The sequence below is a fragment of the Anneissia japonica genome, unplaced genomic scaffold, assembly GCF_011630105.1.
Source record: "Anneissia japonica isolate Jap-2015-1 unplaced genomic scaffold, ASM1163010v1 scaffold287945_len1679841_cov205, whole genome shotgun sequence".
NCBI classification, from domain to species: domain Eukaryota; kingdom Metazoa; phylum Echinodermata; class Crinoidea; order Comatulida; family Comatulidae; genus Anneissia; species Anneissia japonica.
This window is the reverse complement of record NW_022753015.1, coordinates 1381762-1397077: the sequence shown is the minus strand read 5'-3', so window position 1 is coordinate 1397077 and position 15316 is coordinate 1381762. Positions and strand designations below refer to the sequence as shown.

Genomic DNA, 15316 nt, shown 5'->3' with positions numbered 1-15316 from the left:
TATTATGTGATTATTAAGAAAACTGTAGTAATTTTGTATCAAAATGTTCTAAAATTCTACAATATAGGAAATCTCATATTACCTTGAAGTTTTCATCTATAAATTTAACTTATACACACATTATTTTACAAATATTGGCAATTGTCTTATAATGATATAGATAAACTAATTAGTTGGGATAATGAGTATTTTATTACAATACCTTGTTAACAATAATGGGAGTCATCAGATGTCAATCCCAAATGAAAGTTCTGTGACCGTACAAACTTGTTCTTAGTCATCTATTAGTGGCACTCGCATTTCAATTTCAAAAGCATTCAACCCTCATGCATGTTAAAATGTAAACATCCTAAGTAATATATTCTTGATTGGTTGAAAAGTAGTAACATTTGCTAAAACAATGTTTTATTTATTAAAATATTGCCTATAACATTTATTGTCCAATATAATAACTGGAAATTTGTTTACCTCTGGCAACACAAAGACACAAAGCAATTATTAAATAGATTAATATTCTTTATTATTGTAATATTATAAAATACTACCCTGATATGCAGCTATGCAATGGAAATCAAGGGTTAACCACTAATGGAACAACTTTAAATATCTGGAATATTTTATCAGTAACTTTACTGCTACTTTTTATGTTTACAATTGTATCAAAAGTCAATGTATATAATTCCCTGACTGTATACTTTACTTTCTTTAATACAGTTGGTTGGGAGGTATTGTTCCTGCTTCTTGATAATATTTATTAACATACACCTTTAGATCGGTGGCACTCATCATTTGGTGCATTCAAAGTGAAATAAAAACAAACAAATTAAAAATTCTGAACTACTAGTACATCAAATGACAAAATCATTCTTGTGCTGAAGACCCCAGTTCAAACCTGGCCAGAGTCAGGTTATAATTGGAGTCTGATAGCTTGGCTCCTCAAATAACAATCATATTGAGAGTTAGGCGGGTTAAAGACAATGTTTGTATCCGTTTGTGTCCGTTACGTTGACGTTGAGTTGGGTGGTGCCTACAGTCTTCAGGGGCCCAGCCAAAATTGTTGATTTCCTATTTCAATTAGGACCAATAAAGTATTCTTTTTATTTATTCTTATTATTATTATTATTGATAAAGAATACATATAATATATATATTGAATATATGATATTAAGAACTAGAGAGCAATTTTGTCAGGTCCAAATCCCTTGCTGGCCATTAGAAAATACAGTACTAAAGCCATTATAATTTACCTCATAGATAATTACCAGCATAATTAATGATATTTATATACCAAATAATATTGTGTTTAGATGAACTCATCCACCTTCATTAAATTCATAATCCCAGCATGCAATTTGGCTGCCAAGAGAGTAAACAAATGACATTGTTTATAGCAGAAGTAAACAGAACCTGTTAATTTCATCATTAAAAGGAAAATAAATTGAGCAATAAATAATATGGAAGGCAATTACTATTAACGTGTAAGCAGGGCAAGAAAATTATTTGAAAAACTATATTTCAAAAATAGTGTAACTGTTTCAGCCTTTAGTATAGTAACTGATAGCATGACTGTATTTGATGATCAGGTTTAAACAAGAATCATTTAGTTCACATACCAATTTTTTCCCCCATTCTTGCTCTATTGCATCGCCACACATTTTCAGCAGTTTTGTCATTCGTTCATTCGATGGAAAATTTGCCATACTAATTTTTTTGAATTTGGCCAATGGAAAACAAACAATTGAGGATTTGATTTAGCAAAGCCAGTTCTGCTGATCTATTTTTGTTCCAATCAAATCAATCAATCAAATTATTTATTTATCAATTCATCAATAAATTCAATGATACAAAAGAAAAAACAAATGCAAGGATAATATAATGATACAATTGATGAAATTAACCTCCGAGAACTCTAGGGAGCTTGTCAATCTTTACATTATAGAAGTGTGTTCATAGATAATACATAATAATTAAAAATATATGATATAAACATATTACAAAAACTAGAATGTTCTGTATTATTCAGATTTGTAGTAAAATATTAAAAGAAATCAAAATCTGAAAGTATTAACAACTAAAACGAAACAAAACGGTAACAAACAATGTATATTCCCTGAGATGTGACCATCCATATCCATGTTAACAGTTTCTGGTTACTGGTTTAGAAAATGGCAATTTGCAGTTAATAAATGGAAACCAATCTCTTATTTATACAAAAACTGTAATTGAGTTAAAATAATTCCAAAAATGGCAATTTTCATGGCACAAAAAATGACTAGAACTGGAATGAATGCACTATCTATTCAGATGCCACTGCACTAAACAACAGTATTTGGAATTGAACTGAAATGCAATCATGCTCAATCGCTCGGAAAATCACTTCGCTCGCTGAATCACACATGCAGTAAGAGTCTCCATCTGAAATTCTTATATACACGATTTAACAATGTTCATTTTAACGTTGTTTTACGTGTGGTAACACTCTGGAAATTGATCGCAAAAATTATGTAGAGAATTCTCCAAAGGATGCTAAGACCGCAAACATTCTCCACTGCATAAATAAGTCGTATGGCAAATGTGGCCATGTGAAAAGAAAATTATGTAAAATGCCTCAATTTTTATTATCATCAAGAGAGGATTCTTCTAGGACAAAATTAATCACAATCTTTGATTGCAAATACAGATACATGTTGCATATAGATAATAAATTATATCGTTGACAGCACCGGAATATATTCATTCCTTGCTTAGGATATCTTGTTCCAGAGTTCATTCATCATACGAATGGCAACATACTTTGTAACTGTTAGGCCCCATAAAAAAATTATTAGTTTATCACCCTCGCGCGCATCACTTTTGGGGAAATCCCAATTTTTTTTTTTTTTTTAAATTTTTTTTTTCATTTTAAACGATCGTTTTTCGTCATTTTTTACTTTTGAAAAGGCTAAAGATTACTTCACAGGCGATCTTTCTCATGTTGCGCATGCGCACTAAGATAGCTTTTCTACTCTGGCTCGATCTTTTGTGTGTAAGATGAATGACCACAAAACTTTTTCATCATGCTTCTAGGCCTAATTGTAATGCAAATAAAGAGGGGAATACATGTTTTGAAGGGCTGGTTCGCAAAAAATATCCGTTATGATGAATTGTTTGATGCTTTCAAATCGGGGAGATTAGAGAAGGAGGAAACATAGGAGAAGATTTTACGACGGTATGTATTGCTAGCTGTGCTTGTCATGAATCACCCTTGTCAGGCAGGCCTAACTAGTAGGTCTAGGCTAGTGTATTTGAATGGGTCGGTGGCAGTGGGTCGGTGGCAGTGCGGCGGGCGGTCTAACTAGGCCCCGTCTACCAAGTCTGGCCTGGAAATGGTCGCACTGGCCTACACGTTAAGAAAATCAGTTTGGTATAGGCCTAATAAGATTTGTAAATGTTGAGGTATAATTTATAACTATTATCAAGCAAGTAGGCCTAGGCTAGCCTGGCTTCCTAGAGGGGCCTAGATTAGGCCTAGGCCTAACCCAGCAGGTCTATCTAGGCCTAGAGCCTAGCCCTACTTAGGGTGGGCCTAAGTTTGTTTTTGTCATCCAGTCATGACATACATTTGTTTTTACATCAGTTCTATAGCTCTTCAAAACATATAAAATGGTTTTTTTTCTCACTTTTTTGTAATTTTTTTCACAGGTTGTTGCAAAATTTGGTCCCACGAAGATGGTAGACACATCCATTCAAGTTCAATATATGTATTTTCCATCATTCTTTCAAAATACATATTGCAATAATAAACTTACCAAAGCTATGCACTTGCAATGACAGGAGATGTAAAGAGGGTCAATAATTTTATTTATTTTCTATATACTTTACCTTGCCAGATGTACAGTATTTATGAATTCTCACTTTTTCATATTTAGAAACTGTACTGATTTTAGCAAAATGTGTTACTGGACAATAAAAACATGTTTTCTTTGTAAATTTGAGTCCGTTCTTTGACTTTTTATGTGTTTTGTCCTCAACCAAATGCACCAGCGAACGCCGATGGGACGGTTGGAAAAAAAAAAACAAAAAAAAACCTTCCTCTCTCATCAGTTTTTTTGCTGGGATAGGGTGATAAACTATTTTTTTTTTTTTTTTACGGGACCTTATATGTACAGTAATGTAGTCTAAAAAAGTAATTTGGGGTTTCTCTATAGTAGAGTATAAGTTCTAATAAGACTGACGAAAATATTTACAATAAACTTTAATCAAGATGGCACATTCAATTCAAAGGCATTCGTTTTTCTTTTACTCAAAGGTTAAACCAAAAAATTACATAATAACTATGAATAACCGTAATAACAATTTGTTTAATAAAAAATGTTAACTGGATGTAAAGAGAGTTTCAAAAAATAAGGTTTCAATAAAAGATATTGACCATTAAGATTATACTTTAATAGTCCATGTTAAAGATTCACCATAAAGTGTAGGGAAAATATTATACAATAATTTGTATTATATTCATTTATGCACATTGCCAATTAATCACCATCTTATACAATAAGTGGTAATTCTTTTCACAACACAGACACACATGATTTTTTGCAAATGCAGGAAAAATGTTTGGTTGGACTTAAACCCAGGACCCTAGATTAAGAAGGCAAGCACCTTAACCATCAAGATAGAAAACCTCTTCCATAAGTTGTTGTTAAAGGACAAGTATTTACTTATTTATTTATCTATTTCTGTCTTTTGTGTGACTACACATTCAATGATGCAGCACTGGTATCACAGTATGGATCACAAGTAAAAAGAATAAAAGAAAAGCAAAACAAAATGAAAAAGAAATAGAACTAAAAACAAAACTAATGAGTTAAAGAAAAACAATATGTACATAATATAAAACTGCTGTCAAAAACCACCTTACTAATTTTTAAACAAAATTGAAAAGGAAAAGACGAAAAGAACATCTGTTAAATTTTGATTTAATATTTTGTCTAGAAGAGAGTATCATTTCAGGTAAATAAAGATCAAAATATATCAAAAATCAAATCCTAAATCTTTCTGTAGGGAATCATACAAAATGAATACAATTTTACTTCCTTTAGCCAAATGGGGGTTGGAAATCAAAATAAGACACTTTCAGCTATTTAAACATAAACCTCCAAAGTAAACAAATCAAATGGATATTTTTCTTTACTAGTCCAGTGTAACGTAGGTGAACAAACAATTCCATATTATACAATGCAATATAACAATATAGTCTGCAATGCTGTGCAGGTATGAAGGGTTTCCCACTGGGTTCTATTATATTGGGTTTATTTGGCAGGGGTTTAATGTCACCTTGTTTGTCTCCCAGGGGTTATATTGCATCTTGTTTAACCCCTAGGAGTTATGGTGCACCCTGTTTAACCCCAGGGGTTCTATTGTACCTTGTTGGGATCTATTGAACCTTTGTTGAAGTTGGATTGTACCTTGTTGAATTAAGCTCATTAATCAACATCATACAACTGCCTGGTACAACGTAAGCCAGAGATTTGTTTAATATCAATATTCATGTCATGTGTGATTCTGTATGTGGATAAAATACTTTTAGTAAGCTATAGCACAGAGCAAAGAAACAGGTTCTTCAGCTATAGCAACAGAGAAACAGAAACATTGGAAGAAAAATCATGATGATAGCAACAGAGTAATAGCAACAATACTGTAGATTCTATGTAAAAACCTGACAATTTATTACATCGCCTAATTAATTAGAGCCATATAAAAATAGCATTAAAGATAAAGCTTGCAATTTTTCCTAATGAACAGAGTAGCTGACTGTTGTAGGTTGACATTTCCTAATCAACAAAAAAAAAAAGATAGCATGAATGTAAATCCACATCATACCAGATTATATCATAGAAAATATGTATTTGAGGTCACTGCCCTGACGATAATCATGGTCACAAAGCAGTATTGATGCAATACCAGCAGTAACATATTGCTGTACAGTATGTTTACACCAAGCTTCCCAGGGAAGCGAGTTACTGTAGTCATTATTCATGCAAACATTATTGGTTGTCATTTTATTCGTTTTACTGCAGTACTCCAAATTTGTCTAGCAACTCAATACTGGGAACCATTAAATTAGATTACAAAAAAAAATCAATGTATTTTTTTTTTTCAACAATGAGCTACTATATACACACTGCCCCATGGTTTCCTTGACGACATACTACTCTTTGATACGTACAGTAATGCGTCAATTGTTGTGGAATGATGTGAATATGCAGCTACTGCTAGCGCCTCTTTAAGGCTGCTAGGTGGTCACGGACCACACCCATACGCAATTCAGCATGTTGCCGCAAGTTATGGGTTATTCTCCTACATTTACTGTTAATATTTTTGAGAATAATGAATTACACAACAAGTTAAGGTTCAAGATGAACAAAATGGCCACCATTTTGTTGTCAGTATTAATGCAGCTAGGAGGAATCATCACCTGTATCTACTTGCAATAAAAATTGTGCTCGCTCAATCGTGAGCTACAGTCATGGGGTGATCCAAGGAAACGCATCACATGAATTTGTATCCAATATAGACCACTGAAATTGCATCACATGAATTTGTATCCAATATAGACCACTGAAATTGCTAAGTAACCACTAAACTAATTGAGTAAATCACTCAAATTAATGGACATTTATAACTTTTGAAATAAAATATTATTACTATTATTATTACTATCATTATTATTATTTTCATTATATTCTTGAGAGAGAGATTGAATCAATTTAGTTTTCACTGACTTAAATAATCTTTAATATGAAAATCCTTAAATTGCTTATAAGATAATATAGCATGTATAAAAATCCCTGACATCATTATAATATGGGAACAAGGATGAATATTAGGTGATGGGTAAACATTATGCCTTATAAAAAATATTATTAGTTTATCACCCTATCTGGGCAGGAAAAGTGATGAGGGAGGGAGGCTTTTTATTATTTTTTATTTTGCTAAAGCCAAACATCACCCTTGGGTTTTTTGCTGGCGGTACCTTGATATTCAAAGTAAAACATGATTTAGATAATGCAAACAATATCTACTAACTATTTAATAAAATAAATGAAAAAAATTAATAAATAAAATTAAAAAAACAAATTTTTTTTTAATAGTTCCCATATGAAGGTCATTGGGAGTACATGCTTAGTGTTGCTTTTGTAATCAGCATAGGAGCAACCCAAACAAGTACCATATATACAGGGTGGAGAGAAGCAATGAAGATAAAGTGCATCACTTCAGGATACAAGCGAAATGCCGCATTGAGTGAGGGATTGAAATCCCCATGTGGAGGTGGTGAACAAAACTGTTGTTTCGGAGTCTAATATTTTTAAAGATCGTTAGAAGAGGGCGGAAAAAAATGATTGGTAAAAAAAAAACAATTTATATTCAATCATTATTGATGTGTGATGGGTTTGCTAAAAACAAGCTATAATAAAGTCTCACCTAACCAGGTTATATTGTATTATTAAAAAAAAGATTAACATCTGAACTATACAAGTGGGGTCATCCAACAAATGTACTTTGTATGTTAAGTTAAATCCCATTCATAGTGAAATGCTCAATAAATTGCTTGTCTTTGCTTCATCTATAATTTGTAATAATGATAAGCAAGCGTATTCATAAACAGATAAGAGAATCTATTGTGTTCCGGTGTTAGACTCCGAATGCTGGACATATTGAGTACAGTAACTTAGTCTCCAACTTCTACTACCCTATTTAGAAATGGTGACTGATGATAATTACAGAATCTGTATTGATTAACACCTCTTGTACTGTTCTTCTAAGAATAAGATGGTCTGTTTTCGATTACAATACAAACTGTCACCACTCTGTTCCTGAGCAATAAGCCGTGAAAACCTGTTTTTTCCAAGATCCATTTCCAAGGACAAAAATGGTTTAAATTAGAGAGTAATAAATAGAGGAAGTAATTTATCATGCTTATTAATTAACCTGAATCAGTTGCACATTTAATAACATCAATTTAAAATAAAATAATTTCCCAATTAAAATAAGAAAAAGTTGAAAATTATCAAGGGGTTTCATAACTCTCAAGAGTAGCAAAAGCATTTCTGAAATCGGTAGTCTACTTAACTCCCATTTATGAAGTTACTGTTTTGTGTTACTGTTTTGCTGTATGAAGCCAGTAAACACAGCATAATAGAATAGCACGAAATGAAAAAAATGTTTCCAAAAAGTTTTACAGACTTAGTAAATGAAGATATGGGGGGGGGGGAGAGGTGGGGGTGGAACTGTACAGTTGCTAGTACATTGGTTTCAATTGGTACACCAAGGCCCAATTTTAGAAAAATGATTAGTTTATCACACCTGCCGGCATTTATTTTATGGTATTAAAAAAAATTTTGTTTTGTTTTCATTTTTTTTTAGTAAATAGATAGTTTGTATTATCTCAATCCTGTATTTTACTTGGAATATCAATGCACCAGCGAACAACCCAAGGGTGACATTTGGTTTAGGAAAATAAAAAAAATAAAAATAAAAAGCCTCCCTCCCTCATCACTTTTCCAGCCTAGATAGGATGATAAACTAACATTTTTCTATTGGGCCTAAAGTTTTGACATACGGTATTATTATCAGGTCTATATAATAGTAATGCAGTCTAAATCAAAGGCTCAGAATAACCTGATATCTTTGATATACAATGCAACTTCTTCATCTAACAAGTTGCATGCTAAGGTAGACTGTGTAAAGTTATATAAATAATCTTAGCTTAAACACTACAATAATTTTAAGCCACAATATCTATTCTAATACATATTTCACTGTATTTACTTACTTTTTTCTTGCGTGATTTCAACATTTTCAAATCATAGATCCATTCTCAATGATGACACATCCGAGTTAAATTCTCAAAAACAAACCTCTTGACTACTAGAAATTCAATGACAGATCTCGCTTTCAAATCAATTGCATTTGAAATCCCATAGCAACAGTGCTTAAGTGTATGGTTACTAAGTATAAGAATAGCTCCTGTGTCCGTGAAGTTGATCAGACCATAGAGAGAATACAAGTACTGTAGTATTTACATTGATTCTCATAACCTGCTGCGACTATGCAAGCGATGCTTCTCAGGACCTGTACTTAAACACCAAGTCCCATTATCTCCATTCACAACCTTTTGAAAGTTCTTAAGACTTAAGTCCCAATGTACAATTGCTCACAAACGCTCCTCCTAATAGCACGGATTATAATGATCACTTCCTCTGAATAAATACTGTCTTTAAACAAGCTCACAAAACAGATCCTCCAGGGTAAATAATTCAAACATGAGTAAACCCTACGCCTAGCCCCAAGTCAATCTAAAAAAAGTCACTCAAATCAGCCTTTGTTCAATTAACAGTGACACTAAAATAATATTTTGTTATGAGAGCATCTTTGTTGAGACTTATTCGACTGTGACATCAAGAACAAACTTTTTTCTTCCAGGGATCCAAGCTTCACAGCATTAGATATCCGTAAACTCCGATAGGAGATAATCAATTTGCCTGCCACTGTTATCTAGGTTGACCGGAGGTGTTTACCGTGGAAAACTAGTCTAGGCCGAATCAACCGAATTGATTATAAATTATAAGAGGTGTGATAATTCAAAATGCATTTTACTACCAATTTCCCAGCTGACAGGCAATTCTCTGATTGCCCTAGAGTGGTGGTAACATCATCCGTCCTCCAGAGTTTCAAGTTTATGCCAATATTGCTTAGGGAAAAACCAAACAAAAGTGTATGGATTCCTTTTATCATTGTATTAATATAATAGATAAGGTCTCACATCTTTTATTATCATTGAGTTAATATAATAATGTCTATTTCATGTTAAGTTTTATTATAAATTTGAAAAAATGTAAATTTCTTTAGTTGATGATGTATAAATAATATTACATATTGTCCGCAGAAAAGTACTTTAATTAATGTTGCATTAATATAGTACATACATGAATTTTCTATAGGCTTATATAGTCTCTGGAATAATACAGGTGTTGGAAATTAGCCAAATACTAGGGTACTCTTATTTATTCAAGAAAATTACTAAAGGATGTTTATTATTCAGGGTGGTTTAAAAGGGTGTTTATTTGAGGGAGGCCTTAATTCAGGTATTGAATATTTTGAGGGGGAAAACTGATATGTATGCCAATGAACTGCCCTTCATTTAACTGGAAATTGAGAACACAACAAAAGGTTTTTGTAAAACAGTTACAGGATTTAGATTATAGAGCATAATTTATTTTGTGCTGTCAGATATGAAGGGAAAGAAAAAAAAAAACCCAAACTTCAAAATTTAAGTTACTTTAGTATTAGGCCAAATAAAATAAATTGTTTGTTTGCCCTTCTTTTTTTTAAAATGATAAATAGGGGCGGGTGGAAAAAAAAAATGTTTATTTATTTATTTATTTTTAAATACTCATCAGATGGAATAAAAATAACCCACAGAGGCCTAGAATGGCAATATCTTATATCAGACAACAACTTTAGACTAATTTATAGGGCATCTGGCAAAAAAGAGATAAATTCACTCACATTTTTTTATGTGTGAAAAAAAAGCTAAAAAAACCCCTTTTTTAAAGTTTTTTGTTTTTCTGCCCCTATTATTTTCTGTGAGCTAGGGGTGGGTGGAGGAGGGCAAACAAACAATTTTTTTTTTTTTTTTTTTTTTTTTGGCCTTCGAATCACTGCTTTCAAGCTTTGCAGGTGCTAAGTTTACCTGAGTGTATTCGACGCATTAGTACATGTAATTTCATTTAGATTGTAATACATCTCAGGGGTACCTTCAATTTCTGCTTCATAGTTCATCCTCTATTCTAAATCAATACAATTTCTAACACTAGTACCCTACAGGACTTAACTGAAGCATGTTCTTCATAGATTGTTCCATATGGAATGAAAGCTTATTCCATAGGAAATCAATGTTAATCTACATGGGATAAAATCTTGTTCCATATAGAATCAAAATATGACCCAAAAGGAATCAAGTCTTTATTCGCATTGAATCAATGTTCGTCCCATATGGAATGCAAGCTAATTTGCATTCACGTGGAATCAAAACTTGATCTAAACAGAAATAGGAATGGTTTAGTCCAGATTGGATATGAAATAAAATATTTAAAGCCCTATTCACATTATCAGTTTTTCTATTTAAATATATTTATTGTTATGTTACTTTGGGAGTAAGGAATCTTAACATTTGTTCTTTGATTTAGTTTACTTTTTGGTTCCTGCCTACTCCCTGAGTTGACTGTCTTTGTGTTTTGTTGTTGGCAATAAAGATTAAGAATAGCCAGAAAACACTTTTTTTTTTTTTTTTTTAAAGAATTTTGCCCAGGCTCACTGTTCTTATTTTCTGGCCTGATTTCAGGCTCAAAATGTTCTTATTTTGTTCTTAATTTACATAATTTTCAAACATAGAAAATTATTATTGTACAGCAGTATACACTGTACTGAAATGGAGGTGAAAGTGGGCCCCGCAAAAAAATTGCCCCTGAAAAAAGGCCCTGGTAAAAATGACCCCAAACGACATGGTAGGTACACCTACTAGACCGTATTATAGAGGGTATTACATAGTCCCACCTTCTGCACATAAGGTACAGATATGATTTTTTGGTTTTTCTACTTTTTTAAAATGAAAATATCATTTGACATTGTACCTCAGCCTCAATTCGTTCTTATTTTGTTTTTCATTTTTAAGCAATTTCAGCCTCGGTGTTCTTATAAAAAAAAGTGTAAGAATGTGATTTCTCCTGATTTGGGTATCAAACAGAACATTTACTTCCGAAATATTGAAATCTATGTCTATATTTGAGATATTGTACAAATTTATGATTTTTGTAACTTTTTTATACAATCTTGTCGGTTAATAAATCTGTATACTGGACCCATATTTTTTCTAAATTATTTTTATTGTATCATTTTATAGATATTATTGTAATTAATCTATGAATTTGAGATATTCCCAATTGTTTATATTTTGACTGGTAACTTATTGTAGTTTAGATGTAGTTTAAGGTTTTTATATTTTCATTATTAATTTTGCAATCTAATTATTTAAATTAACTTAATACTAATCGATAATAATTGTAATTTTATTCTAAATTTATAGTTTTGTATTCTATTTGTATCCTAATTGTAAAGCGCCTTTGATATTTATTTATTTATTTATTTATTTATTTATTTATTTATTTATTTATTTATTTATTTATTTATTTATTTATTTATTTATTTATTTATTTATTTATTTATTTATTTATTTATTTATTTATTTATTTATTTATTTATTTATTTATTTATTTATTTATTTATTTATTTATTTATTTATTTATTTATTTATTTATTTATTTATTTATTTATTTATTTATTTATTTATTTATTTATTTATTTATTTATTTATTTATTTATTTATTTATTTATTTATTTATTTATTTATTTATTTATTTATTTATTTATTTATTTATTTATTTATTTATTTATTTATTTATTTATTTATTTATTTATTTATTTATTTATTTATTTATTTATTTATTTATTTATTTATTTATTTATTTATTTATTTATTTATTTATTTATTTATTTATTTATTTATTTATTTATTTATTTATTTATTTATTTATTTATTTATTTATTTATTTATTTATTTATTTATTTATTTATTTATTTATTTATTTATTTATTTATTTATTTATTTATTTATTTATTTATTTATTTATTTATTTATTTATTTATTTATTTATTTATTTATTTATTTATTTATTTATTTATTTATTTATTTATTTATTTATTTATTTATTTATTTATTTATTTATTTATTTATTTATTTATTTATTTATTTATTTATTTATTTATTTATTTATTTATTTATTTATTTATTTATTTATTTATTTATTTATTTATTTATTTATTTATTTATTTATTTATTTATTTATTTATTTATTTATTTATTTATTTATTTATTTATTTATTTATTTATTTATTTATTTATTTATTTATTTATTTATTTATTTATTTATTTATTTATTTATTTATTTATTTATTTATTTATTTATTTATTTATTTATTTATTTATTTATTTATTTATTTATTTATTTATTTATTTATTTATTTATTTATTTATTTATTTATTTATTTATTTATTTATTTATTTATTTATTTATTTATTTATTTATTTATTTATTTATTTATTTATTTATTTATTTATTTATTTATTTATTTATTTATTTATTTATTTATTTATTTATTTATTTATTTATTTATTTATTTATTTATTTATTTATTTATTTATTTATTTATTTATTTATTTATTTATTTATTTATTTATTTATTTATTTATTTATTTATTTATTTATTTATTTATTTATTTATTTATTTATTTATTTATTTATTTATTTATTTATTTATTTATTTATTTATTTATTTATTTATTTATTTATTTATTTATTTATTTATTTATTTATTTATTTATTTATTTATTTATTTATTTATTTATTTATTTATTTATTTATTTATTTATTTATTTATTTATTTATTTATTTATTTATTTATTTATTTATTTATTTATTTATTTATTTATTTATTTATTTATTTATTTATTTATTTATTTATTTATTTATTTATTTATTTATTTATTTATTTATTTATTTATTTATTTATTTATTTATTTATTTATTTATTTATTTATTTATTTATTTATTTATTTATTTATTTATTTATTTATTTATTTATTTATTTATTTATTTATTTATTTATTTATTTATTTATTTATTTATTTATTTATTTATTTATTTATTTATTTATTTATTTATTTATTTATTTATTTATTTATTTATTTATTTATTTATTTATTTATTTATTTATTTATTTATTTATTTATTTATTTATTTATTTATTTATTTATTTATTTATTTATTTATTTATTTATTTATTTATTTATTTATTTATTTATTTATTTATTTATTTATTTATTTATTTATTTATTTATTTATTTATTTATTTATTTATTTATTTATTTATTTATTTATTTATTTATTTATTTATTTATTTATTTATTTATTTATTTATTTATTTATTTATTTATTTATTTATTTATTTATTTATTTATTTATTTATTTATTTATTTATTTATTTATTTATTTATTTATTTATTTATTTATTTATTTATTTATTTATTTATTTATTTATTTATTTATTTATTTATTTATTTATTTATTTATTTATTTATTTATTTATTTATTTATTTATTTATTTATTTATTTATTTATTTATTTATTTATTTATTTATTTATTTATTTATTTATTTATTTATTTATTTATTTATTTATTTATTTATTTACTTATTTATTTATTTATTTATTTATTTATTTGTTTTTTTTTTATTTTTTATATTTTTTTAAATATTTTTATTTTTATTTTTTATTTTTTTTTTTTAATTTTTTTCTCTCTTAACTTTTGGCCTGCTTTGATCTTCTTTTGTAATCTTACTTTATTGTAAATTTGCCTTTTTAATTTATCTTGTAACTTTTTATTAATTCATCTCAATTTGTTGTAATTTGTAACTTAAACTGTATATATGCTATTTAAATCTATTGTCTTTTTAATTTTTACCTAATTTTGTACATAACCATAATGATTCAATATTTAATAATTAATCTTATTGCCTTTTTTGTAATCCTTTTGAATTTCCTAATTTGCAATTTTGAATGATTTTTGGCTTGGGATTTTTATATTTATATATTTTTATATGTTTTACTGTGTGCAATATAAATGTTTCTATATATTTAAGGGGCAGCTGACTCTTTTGAGTTACAGTAATTAATTTGCTTTAGCTGTCCCTGACCATCGTATTGTTTCTCGTTGTCTTGCTTTTCTTTTGTGTTCTTGGTCGAATAAATAAATGAAATGAAATGAAATGAAAATGAGAACACAACAAAAGATTTTTGTAAAACAGTTACAGGAAGATTATAGAGCATAATTTATTTTGTGCTGTCAGATATGAAGGGAAAGAAAAAAAACCCCAAACTTCAAAATCAAAGTTACTGTAGTATTAGGCCAAATAAAATAAATTGTTTGTTTGCCCTTCTTTTTTTAAAAATGATAAATAGGGGTGGGTGGAAAAAAAAAATGTTTATTTATTTATTTTTTTTTAAATACTCATCAGATAGAATAAAAATAACCCACAGATGCCTAGAATGGCAATATCTTACATCAGACAACAACTTTAGACTAGTTTATAGGGCATCTGGTCTTAGAATCACTGCTTGCAAGCTTTGCAGGTGCTAAGTTTACCTGAGTGTATTCGACG

At 26.9% G+C, this 15316-nt stretch overlaps 1 protein-coding gene across 3 annotated transcripts in view; it reads right to left on the bottom strand.

The window, feature by feature from the left end:
- Positions 1–15316, bottom strand: part of LOC117122617 (colorectal mutant cancer protein-like) — a 114659-nt gene that overhangs the window by 54852 nt on the left and 44491 nt on the right. Inside the window, exon 1 of one of the 3 annotated variants that reach the window (XM_033268270.1) lies at positions 8813–9499. The exons of the other annotated variants lie outside the window; for them this stretch is intronic. Coding sequence (XP_033124161.1) covers positions 8813–8836 — 24 coding nt within the window. The 5' untranslated portion in view covers positions 8837–9499. Of the gene's footprint in view, positions 1–8812; positions 9500–15316 lie in introns of those variants that run through there. 3 annotated transcript variants of the gene reach the window in all.